Source organism: Dreissena polymorpha, chromosome 6, assembly GCF_020536995.1.
Source record: "Dreissena polymorpha isolate Duluth1 chromosome 6, UMN_Dpol_1.0, whole genome shotgun sequence".
NCBI lineage: Eukaryota > Metazoa > Mollusca > Bivalvia > Myida > Dreissenidae > Dreissena > Dreissena polymorpha.
This window is the reverse complement of record NC_068360.1, coordinates 108,405,829-108,421,246: the sequence shown is the minus strand read 5'-3', so window position 1 is coordinate 108,421,246 and position 15,418 is coordinate 108,405,829. Positions and strand designations below refer to the sequence as shown.

General features: G+C 35.1%; 1 protein-coding gene across 1 annotated transcript; it reads right to left on the bottom strand.

Moving 5' to 3' along the window:
* Positions 1-4,433: 4,433 nt before the first annotated feature.
* On the bottom strand, positions 4,434-10,738 carry LOC127835239 (uncharacterized). Its single transcript, XM_052361563.1, has 4 exons — positions 10,350-10,738; positions 6,457-6,537; positions 5,782-5,940; positions 4,434-5,523 (listed from the first exon to the last, which is right to left on the bottom strand). The coding sequence occupies exons 1-4, from the start codon at positions 10,355-10,357 to the stop codon at positions 5,451-5,453; spliced, it is 321 nt and encodes a 106-aa protein (XP_052217523.1). The 5' UTR covers positions 10,358-10,738; the 3' UTR covers positions 4,434-5,450.
* Positions 10,739-15,418: the final 4,680 nt, after the last annotated feature.

Here is a 15,418-nt window from a genome sequence, read left to right as displayed (position 1 = left end):
CCGCTTGATGGCTAACTTTACTTTAAACTAACCTGATAATCAACCATAACATAAGTAAATAACTTTAATTTATTGTAATTCGATAACAACTCGATTTATTTATAGTAAATTCATTAATATTCAAAATACAGCACTTAACAGCAGCTCATAAATAGTTAAAATACATGTACTTAAGAGCAATTGAATGACAACAATTCCAAACATGATGAAATAAAATAATTATAAGCGAGGCACATTTCAGAACTTAGCGTCATGTAGTTCTGTCCAGTCTTGTACCTTATGAAACAGTATATTGAAGTAATATGTTATATACAATTCTCTATTACGTTTCTTTGATGATAATGAATAGCACTCACATAATAAAAAATATTAACAACTGTTTCTTACTAGGCATTTATCCCTTTTCATAAACTTCAAACTGTTAAAAAATTCATCAGTGACAGAACCCAACATCATCAAACACCGGGCAATTTGACTGATATGTAGTACGAGCATAAAGCACGCGTAATTTTTCAACATGTGCCGCACATTTCAACATGCAGACAAACAGGTACATAATGGTATTGCAGAAAACTAATGGTTAAACCGTATTTTGTTAATCATTCATAATAGACAAAGGCGTTCACAATATATATATATAACCCAGCCAGAAAAATCCCCTATCACCATGGGGATCGAACCCGGGACCTCCTGGTTCCAAATCAGGCAGACATTCTATCGCGTCGTTATAAAAGCTAGTTCATATAGCAGAATAAGTTCTCTTATACCGAACCCTGCTACATATACAAAGTTAGTTGAAACGAGTTGTTACAGTGCCTTCAACAGCTGTCTAATAGAAAGCTAAAATTACGACTATTTGCATCCAAATTGTATCGAACAAAATACACATTACCGGATTTAAATGTATCAAATAACAAAGAGTTGGCAATCATGCATTATATAGTTATGTTCACGCCTTGTCGTGCAATTAACCTGGATAAAATAGAACAAGTTAAACATATTTATTCTTAACGTAATGTTGTTTTTTTTGTAAATAATGTTTATATGTAATTTGCGTCAACGATTTCCAGCAGAAACATTGTCTACAAATTGTTGAAATGAAAGTTCAGCAACTTCGTTTTACAGTTTGATACAATAAAATAAAAATATACATTAGGGACAAAAACACCAAAATCGACAATGACTCATACTGGAAATTCCTTCATTTAAGAATTATCATCAGTTGACATCGATAAATGTATTAACCATTATAAACGCGAAACGATTAAATAATTTGTAATGATTTCGTCGTTACCAATTAAGTGTGTTTCAACACGTGGACAATGTATATCAAATCATTCATAACCGCGCAGATGGCCAAGTGTATTAGGCAATTGGTTCAAGGATCTTTTGGGGACAAATGTTATTTTTGTGTTACTAGCCAAATGTAAATTTTGCATTGCGCGCTGTTGAATTAATTTGTTTTCGTTTCAAAAGCTCAGATGTGTTTATAATAGCATAGTTTGGTGACAGCGTGGTGATCCTGATTATCAGACACTACCTTTCATTTCCCGATCTGGCTTTACTTATTCAAGGTCGCAAAACAATTTGAAGCACTTACGTTTAAATCTCTTCTTAAACGCTGATGTTTGTTTGTTGTTGTTAAAACATTATATATTTGATTATTATCTTTTAGATGATAAAATGAATGGAAAACTCCAGAGGCATTATCAGGTTCGCAATTCTAATGAGCGCCTTTAGCTAGTTATCTCCCCTATTTGACCATATAGGTGGCGCTGTTGTCGGGTAGATCCATCTAACCGAATACGTTCTGATTGTATCGTTCAGTAAATCGCCATTGCTAACCATCGAAGCGTTTGACACTTTGACAATAGAAGTGTAAAATTATGCCTTAAACCACTTATTGCGTACCATTGTGTTCTCGAAAAGGAAGACACAGGTTTCCAAAAGACAAACAACGTCGAAATGCGTGGGTACAAACTATTCGACGTGGAAAATCAAAGTTTGAAATCTGGACCCCATCAGAATACTCGTACGTGTGTGAAAATTACTTCACCGAGGACGATTACCACACAATTACTTATGCTGATAAATGATTATATTTCTTTAAAAAAAATATTCAAAAAGTAACTGTTCGCGCGTTTATACGGGTGGAATTTGATAATACTCAGCATTCTGCTTTTGGTTGGGTAACAAAGACTTTCTGAAAATTCTAAAAGCTAGGCCATCAATTTATTTTTCAGGAAATATTTTATGCAGGATAAAATACATTCATACTTAGCTTAGATTTAACATTTAGACTTGCCTTTGTTCACATGTACATTTGGAATGGGCAATTAAACTTGAGAGACCTGAATTTGTCCATTGTTAAACTGCATATGTGTATGTAAAATGTAGCTTAAATTGTTTGTGTCCAGTACAAATAATTGTCATTTAAAATAATACTTTTGTGTTTTTTTTCCAGGAAATAAACGGCGCAAACAGGCACTGCTGAAAACGGCAATTCCAAGTATATTTTCTTGGACCAACAAAGCAACCATCGAGACAAATAAGGAGCGGAAGGAACGCCGTCTTGAGCGAGATTCACGCAAGCGAAAGCTGTTTGAAGATGTAACCAACCTGTCCCAACAAATGGTTAATATTTAGCCGGTGTTTATTGCTACCAAAATTCACAATGAAACCGATATTGATGTGGGTGCAAGTGAAGAAGTTATGACAGAGCAGGAATGCATTGAATACATCATCGACATTTCAACCACAGATGAAGAAGTGACATTGGTTGATTAATGTGTGCAAATGGAACGCAACATAGAAGATGATTCAATGCAAACAACGACACCTCTAGCATTCAGCATACACAACTTTGAGGACGACCCACAAGCAGTACATTTAAAAAAAATGTGTTAAACACTCTAGGACCGGCAGCATACCATCTCAACAACGTATATCATTCCATTTTAAGTGTAAGTGTTGCCGATCAATTTTTTATCACATTGATTAAGTTGCGACGACACATGACAAATTTTGAACTGTCGAGGTTTTTTTATGTTTCTGAAAGTGTGATTTCTAACATTTTTATTACTTGGGTGTTGTTCATGGACAAACAATGGAAAGAAATTAACATTTGGCCATCACAAACTTTAGTGAATTTTTTGTTCCGAGTAGTTTCAAGAGGATTTACCCCCAAAACACGTGTCATAGTTGATGGTACCGAGTGCCCGATAAGAAACCCAAAAAATCCGACATCTCAGCAAGCCTCGTTTTCAACATACAAAAACAGAAATACTGTTAAGGTCTTGGTTGGAAGTACCCCTGGTGGCCTTATTTCATATGTGTCACTAGCTTATGGAGGCGCTGCAACTGACAGGCAAATAGGGGAGCGCAGCTCACTTACCACACTTTGTACCAACAATGATAGCATAATGGCCGATAAGGGTTTTAATGTTCAAGATATTTTTGCACCAAATGACAAACATATAAATATTCTAACATTCTTCAAGAAAAAGTACAGAATTTCAAATGAAACAGTTATTAAAGACCGAAAATTTTCAAGTAAACGTGTACATGTTGAACGTATAATTGGCCTTGGTAAAACATACACAATTTTAACTGTACCGTTGAATACAACAGAGGCTACATTGTCATCTTGTGTAATTTCAGAAATTGCATTGTGCCTAAATATGCTTAAACATTGATTTGTGCATGCCATGGGTGAAACAAGTGTTGTACTTGAGTTGGACTTCTGTTGTAATTAAATAATTACAATGTCAATACAGACTGATCATCAATATGTCTTTAACTTATCCATTTGCAGTCAGCACAGGCTAATCAGGGACGACACTTTGCTTTAATGGTATTTTTCGTTTAAAGGAACTCCCTTTTACCGAAAATCTAGTTTGAGCGGAGAGTGTCGTCCCTGATTAGCCTGTGCTGACTGCACAGGCTAATCTGGGAAGACACTCGACACATGAATTATGCCCAGTTTTCTCAGAACATGACACATATGGACACAGATTAGTATTTCTCTTATTTTATATAACAGCCCCTGGACAATGTATGAACTCTATGTTAAGTATTCAAGTTAGCAATCCCTTCCGATTTTCAGTTACGGTTATGTTTAAAAAAGCAAAAAATATTGTTGACATTTAACCAGTTAATGAAATTGATTTTCCATGGCAGATGAACATCTATCAACCTGGTTATAACTGCAAATTGAATAATAAAGATCGGGTAGTAATATCAAAGTAAGTTCACGAAGCGGGTTTCACCTTACAAATATGTAATTCTCTTCAGCATACAATAATAATCCTGGCAATATGGTTTTGAGAAGCGAACTGTTGAAACAACACATTTTTAAATACAAATATTTATTTTTAATACAATGCATTGTATAACACATATACTATTCAAACAAAATGATCTAGAACCAAACGAGTAAATTGAAGTTTTTACAAGAAACATGGTAACAACAGTATTTACTTATATACATGACTGAGCTGGGACCTTATTTTAAACATCCTTGTAAAACAACTTTCTTAACAATTCAGTCTTAAAATAATTCTGAAAGAAATGTTCAAGTTTTAAAAGCATCTGTGAAATGAAGTCCTCATTTTTTGTACTCTTATGTATTTTATGTCAGTCAAGGTATAAACAATCAGATAACAGTACTTTCGTTCTGAACAAAACAACTGGCCCTGAATTTGATAATAATAGGGATGTGTTTGCTCAATTTCTGTTTACCGTTAACCTCTTTTAGATATGGTACATTCACTTAGGAAATCTCTTTATTAATAGCACTGAATGGGCATTTCACCTCCACTATCAAGTCCTTATTCACAATTCCATCAGGAGATGCCCCTAGGAATGGGTGTGCTCGTGAAACAGTTATGCCACAAGACTTGACTATTACATTCCTGTCACTTTCATAAATGTGTATAGCAGTTTTTTTTTCATATTTGCAATCATGTCGAATCGCTTCATTTTGCCTCACAACACGTCCCTGAACTATTTTTGAAGCCAATCCAACTAAATTTGCCTTTTCTGTTGTAGTACAAATTCTGTGGTAATTTGACGACTGAATGCGCTTTTCCCGCTCCTCATACCACCGATCATTAGAATTTTGTACCCTCGTCTGAACTTCAATATTATCACACTCTTCTTGTGTTATTTGGGTAATTTTGTTGTGGTTAAGAAAGTTCTGTTCATGCGAAGTACTGAAGTAGTCATGGTCATTAATAAACGCGTACATATTTGCTAGCTCGAAAGTCAGAAATATTGGAGTTTTTGATATTCCAGCAAATTTCATACATGTGTTGTGAAAATGGTCCTTGTAGTTTGCAGCATTTCTACAATGAATAGGCATGGGGTCAAAGTCTGCAATATTACATATCTCAGCCCCACCCATCTTCAAGTCTCGAGCCTTTACCGGGGATCATGTGTGCTTCTTCGATTTATGTAAATGACTGGAGCTGTTCTGTAAACGATGACTCCACCTTTACTTCTCCGGACTGTACACACTTGACACTGAAATATAGAACAGTCCCTACATGTTTGCAATGACCGAACGGGCCTTCACCAGCGCCACATTCACACTGTGCGTCATGCACGAAGCCATGTTTGGTGAATGAAATGTCAACAACATATAAATCAATTTTCTTGTTCATCTCTGCCCTACATGAACTTTTCACATAACACAAGTTGTCTGAAGAAAACATCCAAAGGTACAACAAGAATTTGTCACCGTAAAAAGAAGTCACCAGTTGGTCAAACTCAACTCCATACCGTTCCATATACACATTCGCCTTTTCACGGTCAACCGGAGCCATCTTCATGTTGGTGTTGACATCTTTGTAGAAACTGGTGGCTGGAATTTGCATTCTGAACGCTGGCATAAGCTCCTCGCAGTTGTTGAAGTTGTGATTACGATCATAGGCTTCGAGTCTAACAGATCAAATATAAACATACAATAATTGTTCAGTAACCATGAAAAATAACCTTTAAATACCTTGTATAAATAAAAACTTGTGTCAGAAAAAAAAGTAATACATAATCAGCATAGGTCCCTTCAAATTCGTAGTGGCTCCTAAATTTAATTTAGAACAAGGGTGGGGGCTGTTGTAACTTTTAGTCTTTAAAAAAAAGAAAAGAATACCTGTATATTTCCTAGTTCTTCTTGAATGCTCTGGGCTTTTATAAGTACATACGTACAACCTGGAGGGTCAATAGCTGGGAGTTTTATTATTGCAACTAGTATATTTCCCCACCCAACCTTTCACCAAAATTTACATTAACTTGTAAATAAAATATTAAACAATAACTCTTTCAAACAGCGATGTAAATAATAAAAGAATGAATGGTGTATGTTTGTTTTTAAAGCCTTTAAGCTAAGTGGCTTTTTTTCAAACGAGCGCGCAGATGAATAAATGAATAAAACTAAAAAAAATGTTTTCACTTTACCTCTCGATTAATTCTTTTTTTCGTCCAGATAACTTCGCATTTCTCTTTCTTAATTCCGGCCAAAGTTTTCCTAAAGATAAGCTGCAAAATTTTGAGGCCATAGTTGTAGACTTATCGTTTAAACTATCAACAATTAATCGTTAAAGATTGTTAAATCTCAGTTTATCGCCTGTCAAAATATGCGGAAGTAAACAATGGGAAAGAACAATGAACCTATACGACTACAGCGCTACCTTTACGGGCATCTGCTAGACAGGGGAGGATAATCCACTAAAGTCCCCCATTAACCTTTAATTTTCTTATTTAATGCCTCAAATGCATGACAGAATGCAAATCAAAATTATTAAACAATGGTTATATCTTGGACCCGGTTAATGTCTGGCCTAACCTTTTACTAAACACAGAATTTTTCACTCAACGCCTTTTGGTTAGTTATTTACCCAGTATTTGGCTAGATTGATCACGCTTACATGATGTAGTTGTTGCGTGCATCTTGGTAGCAGTAGTTATAGAGCATAGAAACAACCTTCTCACCTTCGCTTCTTCGACTAATTCTGTCATTACACTAGGTTGGTGATTGTTTAACACGCGTACATGTATGTTCAACAGTGCTTGATACAACTGAGATGTTTACTTCGAGTCAGCAAGAGTACTTCTTGGATCCACTCAAGAAGCATCTCACGCGTGTTTAGAAAATATGCAATTAATACTCGCCCATTAGTCAATTTTTTGACAGATTTCCAGCATGTGTTTGTAGTGTGATGAGGGAAACATGCAATAGCATACACATGTGTTCTAAATGTAAAATAGAATTTGAATGTTGTATTCTTTGTTTTTCGTTTAAGAACGATGTTCGGTTAAGCATAAATTATTCGTCGTCATGTTTATATCACCATTTAAACTATTTTGAAACGATATAATGCAAATTGTTTTGAATTTGGGCACATAGATACAGGAAATGCGTCTGTTGAACAGATAATCAATGCTTTATAAAATGTTAAATACCGAGTGTTGAATCTCTTTACATCAAACAATTGTCTATGTTGATTTCATGATATTCTGTTGTTTGGATAAGGTGCATTTGTACATATATATATATCAAACAAAAGTGTCCCCCTGTTTTAGATAATTGCCAATCCTCATTCTTTATTGTATTGCTTTTGTATCAAGAGTAATAATAAATGCAATACAACTATTTCAAAACATTTGCCTGTGAACATTTAATGTGAAACATTGGATGTTTTACTAGTTTTAAAGGCATGCCTGAAAGGTCAAAGGAAGGTAAAACGTATAAATATGATGACTATGGAAGTTCAACCAATCACCTGATATAAAATATTAGAACGATCGCCAGCTTATCAAAATGCTCAAATTTATATCTTATGTTTCTAAGCATCCTGTAACAATTTAACGAGTTGGTACTCATTCCGGGCGATTAATCATCGACAACATCACATAATGAACACCCCAGTTCATTATTCATTTTCCCCCGCATTCTAAGACGCGCTGCCATCCATAACATTTTAAGTTTAAGCCAGAGACGTACCTGTAGCATACATCTTTCAAATGTTAACGACCCGTAAGCATCTTGTAAATATTTTCTTATAAAGTATCTAAACAATACACCTGTAGTTATCTTACCCCGAACAGAATACTTGTTATAATTGACTTAAACAGGTAATATTCTGATCGTGTATGTTTTGCATAGTAGCAATTCCTATCCAGGCTAAAACCTTTAAATAACGTTTCAGAAGTACACACTTTGTCAGCTTAAAACAAGGTGTATTGTACTTTTATGCAAGGGAAATAATGATGCGCGGTAAGTTAAAGTCATTACAGTACTTCTTACGCCGCACTATGTAATACAGAGTTGTAGATGTGTATATTGTTTGAGCTTAGTCCTCGCCCAATATTAATTTACTGACGACGTATAACACCATACGGGGTAAGAAAGACGTCTTGTTAATAATCATACATATGAAGCACGTTTTCATTAATTATGGCAGACATCGATGTCAAAAGGTCACTGTACGCAAACAACCGCGTGAATAAATTTAATTACAACTTACCGAATTTAGCCGAGTTCCTAATCGGTTTATTGTCTACAGCCTACGTCTGTCTGATTATTTTTTGTCGCTCATATTCAAAAATATACCCCATACTTACAGATCAATGTATTGATTAAGTACATGTGAATACTCTTAACTCTTAAGATAATGTTTAACAAATCAGCAAACAACATTTACTTTAAATTAACAAACATTTATTTTAGTATATCATAAGAATGAAACGCATATCAAAAGCCACTCAATTTTAGTTTTAATAGAAATGATAACGTTTTACAAAGATGAATTCGTAGTGAAGAAGTGTGTAAAACCAATATTGCAAAAACGATACCAGAGTAAATATTGTGACATATATGATGCCTTTCTTCATTTGATGTGATACCGTGGCAGATATAATCCCTATATATATTGAGTATATGTAAGATTAACCAGTATTTATACTACGCCTAGGAAGAGCATCATCAATGTACAGCATTTAATTAAATCTTGCCTCACGTCCAATGTTCCATTTTTATTTGATACGACTTGTTTGCACCCGATTTATTTTCCCACTAATCATGCATGTGTGTGCTTATTACTTTTGCTGTCCAATCTATGAATAGACATTGAATTCGCGTTCGCAATAATTGATTCGATCGTTATAAAGCGGTAGTTTAGTTTGATTGATTAGATTTGTCAATGTATATGAAATCGGTTTGTTTCCATTTGTAGAGTCTGGCTTACCACATGTGCTCTTTTTGAACAAATATATTGAAAGTGGAACGATAATACTCAATGCGACTATCAATGTTTAATTGATCTTCATAACTGAGATTATGAAAGTAGTATGTACAAATGGCGTCAAAGTCATTATTGTTCATTTTAATTAATTATCCAAATACGCCTATTTAATTGCAAGCAGACACAAGCAATTTGTAATTAAATACTTTCCAGATGTCACTTTTTATTATGGACAAGGAATGCGTAAAGTGAGATTGATTTCAATAAAAAGTATTCATTTGTCTAAAAATGCATTTTAATTTGGAATAAATGAATAATGAAAGTCGTAAAACGCCAGAGATATATTCAATTCCAGTAGTTTATATGCAAAACATTGATAATCGCAAACATAATTAGGCTGGATTGCAGTCGATAAGAAAAGGATAATAAGTGTTTGAAAGAGCAAGTGAACCGATTTGTTTTATCATACATATTAAGGTATGTTGTTCACTTAAATATCGTCTTTAATAATTGTTTAAATATATTGTGATATATAGTGCCTTGAAATAATAAATAAGTTTCAAATGTCATATTCGATCGTATTTTGAGTGCATGAATTATCCTCAAAATGACAACATGTTGTATTTTTGAAAATAGATGAATAGTGCGCCAAAGTGTAGGCTGCCAAAAATTTGTGCTCTCATATTTTGGATTATTTTGAGAATATCAGTAACAAGAAAAATGTGATTTTTGTTTTTGTCAGTGATATTCATTAATGTTTGACGGATGCAATTACTTATTTATCTTTAAAAAAAAGATATGTTAAAAGTAGAATATTCGTAGAAAAAAATTGATCTGTGTAAATATGTTGGGAATATCTTATCAACGGATTAATATTTTTCTGTGGTGAACACTTTCTCAAGGGATTAATATTTTACCTGTGGTGAATTCTCAACGGATTTACTTACTTGCAATCAAAGTGTGTCTGATAAGATATAATAGAGACCAATTACTGGATTTATCTGCAGTATCAAGAAATCATACTGTATTGTTTTTACCGGTAAGCTATTCGTGGGTTTTACTGCAATAACAACAATTACTAGCAACGACACTAAATATAATACTCACGTTGACATCGACTGGAATCCTCGTCAGGATGGCACCAAACGTCCTCGTCGTCTTCGAGGGAGCTCGTCGGCTTCACGCGTCGGCTCGTCCGGTACACTCGTCGGCAACACGCGTCGGCTCTTAGGGTACACGTCACAAAATGGCAATATACTTCTGGGAATACACATCCAGGCAAACATGTATTCAAACACACAGTCACCGGCTGAAACACACTCGCACAGGCTTGGTTATACATTTTGGGAATGGCCCTCCAGTGAAATACGTATTATGACACAATCACAGGCTAACATATACATACAATATAATACAATATAACACATACAGGCTCACAACACTTGACAATACTCACATAGGGACATAGACACATAGACACATCTACTCACCTCAACGTCCCGTGCACAAGAGACCGTATTATCTCGTGCTGCCCAGCATGCACTATACCGATTTGTCGCTGGTTCCCAATCACGAGGTATGTGTGCGTTGCGTAGGCCGGGCACCGGCACAACAATACAATACCTATCAAAGGAACGTTAACCATTTTAAAGCAATACAATCTTTTGAAATATAGAGGTGCCCGAGGTGGTAGGGATCAAGATAACGTTTAAAAAAATAGTTTGCATAGAAATGAAAGATAAGTGCCCACTAAACAATATATAATGCAAAACGATAAAAAGCTATTCAATGAGCTCGAATGTCGGTGTATAAAGTATGCAAAGGAAATAACTGATTTAGGTCTCTCCTTGCGATAACAATCATGGTATTTAATGACAACGTGTTGGCAAGGCTGTTGCTATTTATATTGCTTCTTATATTTTGCTAATATTTCTGACAGGTCTTTCTTAAGATATTTGCACAAAGACAGGATCATGATTGATTGAAGTTGGATGTGGCATGCGTTACGAAATAGGTTCTTTATGATCATTCAGATGTGGTATAAAGGTTAGCATTCACACTGCAAGGGTCCTACTTTGGCGTTATGTAAAGTTCTTACTGAACCGCTTACTCTCTTCAACGCGAACTTAATTATCTGCATCTGTTCAATGAATATTACAATGTAGTTACGATATTACAGGTTGGGTTTGTCCATTAAAGCATATTCACGAAAACATATATGATTATTTATTAAAATTATTTATTGTTCGACATATCTCCTATTGTAACTTAATAAACAATTTTCGCTTAGAAATTCAAAAAGCATACCATGTTTTAAACAAGATAAGCTACTTATTTATTGTTAGATAATATTTTCTTGTCCTTGGATTTTAAAACACTCAGGGTTGACATATATTTAATCGGCTGGTCTCTTCCTGTTACTTTTTATGCATTTCATCGGTATCTGTCACAACTTCAGACATCGGTTGATTCCGTATATATTTGTTATAATCCGTTACCTTAGTTATTTCCCGTTGTAACTGTTGCGCACGCTCTTTTGTACACGTGGCCATGAAATGTTTCAATCTATAAAGATTATTACATGTATTAATAAATTTAGTTGGTTGGACAGTGCGTGCCGAGTACGGCTGTGCTACCTGGAGAAAGCGTCCAGCCACGTAGTTCGGTGCATATTAAGACTATTATCTTAGTTATGCACAGACAATTAGTGAAGGAAACATTATTGTGTATTTGTTAAAATTAAATATACATTAAAGAATTGGTGAGAAAATTGAACTGGGCTCGAAATCATCCATGCCTTTGTTGTAAGTTTCATCATACGTTATAATACTGATAATTGACAACATTGGAATCGAATCGATTTGCTCAATACATCGTGTTATACACTGTATTCACTCGTTTAACAGGAATCACATCATAACATCAAGTAACGCATGGCGTTATTAATTCAACGAACTACGCTACATGTTTTAAAAACACTAATTTCAACTTGAAAACTCTAGTTACAAAGCTTTTCTGACGTTTATTAATTTTACCACATATTTTGACCGTAGTTTATCAATGTTTTATTTGTCTTTCGTTTTTTTTACGGGCGATCCTGCTAATATCGTGAATTTCCCGTTTTATATGCACGTCATTTCAACAGGTTTGTGTGATATGTACATTCATTTTAAAGTAAACAAAAACACAGCTTACTAAACCAGATATGGTCCATATATTATCATTTCATTTCGAGTATGGTTTTATTGAAAATGTAACAATACGCGCATATTGTTGAATATGATTTTACGACACTGTTTTAAGAACATTGCAGTGCATTAGCTTCCACTTAATTAACTAGCCCCATCAAATACAATGTGTGTTGTAACATCAATAAATAACGGTCGTTTGAAACAATCTCACTTAAACCAGCAGAAAATAAAAAATGCTCAAGTTTCTTTGTTTTCTGTAAACATTTTCGAAATACATTTATATATATGTGTTTCAAAATATTTAATTACAAAAAGTAGCATATAAAGCTGAATAAACTTCCGTTAGAAAATACAGTTACATATATTTACAGTTATTTAAACATTCGAAACATGTGTATATAATAGTTTATATATAGTTAAGTTGTCTATTGTTGGTCTAACCAGAGAAAAAGCCTTTACAAAAATAAAAACATAAAAAGAAAAACATAGCATATTTCCTTTATTACAATTTCAATGGTTTTTATGGTGTAAAGTTTAAACACACATAACGTTATTTCTTCTTGCATGCTTTGTCTTCTTGTCGGAAGACTATGTTTTCTTCTGTGGTTCATCTACAGGTGTAGGCGGCGATCAAGCCTTAACGTACATTGGCATGCCCTTGTTTGGCGTCGAATTATTGGACGAGTTTATGTTCTCGGTGAAACGTATTATTGACTGTTGGATGAAACTGGCAATGGATCTCGTGGCACTGACGGATCTGCTTTGCAGATTCGGTGTCCGTTTGTTGATCGGCGTTTACACGGGTTTCATGGATGTCTCGTTTTCACCGTCTGTAATGAGTAATATTTTTATCCGAGTTATCGTGTATGTATCACAGTCCGATTGTTTTTTACTATGCAAATTACACTTACAAACCCAGTCATTCGGACATGTATTGAAACTGTGACCCTCTTTAAGACATGTTGAACACTTAATTGTTTTAGTAGGGAAGGCACAAGGTTGTCCATTAGTCAGTACACGTCCAATAAACTGTCCAAACTGTATTGTATTCGGACAAAGTTCTTTGAGGGACAATGCTTTGACGATGCACATTCGGTCACTTGTCAATTTAACATGTATGCGTAGTTTGTCCCTTCTATTAGAAATAACGTCAATTAAGAAATAGTAAACCCCACTGAGGTCCCTATGGCATTATAGTGACCAGCCAGGCAGCCCCTTCGGCTTCGGTCCATATACAGTTTTTGGCTGCCTGGCTGGTCACTATAATGCTAAACCCCACTGAGGTCCCTATGGCATTATAGTGACCAGCCAGGCAGCCACAAACTGTATATGGACCGAAGCCGAAGGCTGAGGTCCATATACAGTTTTTGGCTGCCTGGCTGGTCACTATAATGCCAATGGTACCGAAGTGGAGTTTACTATTTCTTATATTACACCGAAGAGTGTCCCCTGTATCATTGTACAGTGTTGTACCGGCTTTCCGTACTTTTATTTTTCATGCAACTAAATGCGTTACGATGACGTATATAGTGTGGCGTAGTTTCTATGACGAAACATTTCAGTTGGAGCTAAATTCTCTGGTTGTTAAGGTCATGTCGGACGTGGTGTTTTGTTAACAGTTAGTTAATTGTTTAATGGATCGAACGAATGCAAAACGTATTTCGGGTTGTGTGTTTATCATACATAATGTTAACTTCGATAGGAATACAATGAAATAGTGTGATTTAAAATAAGTTTCGATAAAGGAATGGAAGAATAGAAAATGGAAGTGATTATCGTTTCGACTTCATGGTTATAAACATTGGATTAACGTTGGCATTGAGGTACGCGTGTCGTTTATTCTAAATTAAGTGTGTTTTTTTTACTCTTGTTAAAGCTGAAATAGTGTCAATGCTGTTCAATGCAACGCTTTAACACAGTCACCTGAGTGCATATTTAGAGGTGTGTAACCCCGAACGGTCCATATACAAAAATAGTGACCGGTTCATATACTCTTAGGTTTCTCTATCGCATTTTACAGACTGAAGCCGGTCATATAGATATAGAAGGATCAATATCTCTGAGGTGTAATATTGCTTTTAAATGTTTATGCTCTTGTGATCAGTTCGTCGTCGACGTCGATAAGGGGATTCAGGACACTTATAATGCGTCCCCTTAGCTATAAACCATAGGATATATGAATAACGTTGTCACTCAAATTGTAAACATACATATAGCACATAGAACGTACCATTTGAAGTCATGTACTGTTGATTGGGTCGATACGTTGAGCTGTTGCGGTGTATAGCCCCTCATGTCTCAACCATTCTGCCTTTTGTGGCTTGCGATCACCAAACAGGTCGCATCCCCGAAGAAACACTAAGTGCGGGCCCCCATCTTTGTTGACATTTTCAGTTGTAATTAACCTAGATTTCATATTCACACCATTTAAAATATACTTTTATTACAAGTTATCGTCTCGATACGAAACTTTTGAAAGTTTGCTTTCAAAAGCGTGTATTTATGTTTAAAACCAAGCTTTTAAGCATATAACTATGATATTTTAACGGAGCGCAATATGTACACAGCCTTGGCTTGTTCCGGTTACACTCCATCACACAATTTTCTAAATATGAACTTATATGTTGACTATAAAAAAAGTAATTGTCAGTGCACGTTCTATAAACAAAGACAATGCTTTATTTGGCCCTCCATTATGCACATAATGGTCATATACCAGATACGGCCAGCCTCAGCATCCGAGCAGTCTGGTCGGGTGTTAACCTGTCCAATTAAAAGATCATATAAGCATAAACGCAACCTTGCGTTTAAAGGGGCCTTTTCACAGATTTTGGCATTTTTTAACTTATTCATTAAATGCTTTATATTGATAAATGTAAACATTGGATCGTAAAAGCTCCAGTAAAAAATCAAGAATAAAATAAAAAAAAGGAAAAGAACATTGCCCGGAGCAGGTTTCGAACCAGTGACCCCTGGAGTCCTGCC

What these genes read in the sequence shown, in the direction of transcription:
- LOC127835239 (XM_052361563.1), bottom strand. An exon ending in AAAAAAGAATTAATCGAGAG is followed by an intron (nt 5,941 to 6,456) that starts GTAAAGTGAAAA and finishes TTGATCTGTTAG; the next exon opens with ACTCGAAGCCTATGATCGTA. An exon ending in GCGAATGTGTATATGGAACG is followed by an intron (nt 5,524 to 5,781) that starts GTATGGAGTTGA and finishes TCTATATTTCAG; the next exon opens with TGTCAAGTGTGTACAGTCCG.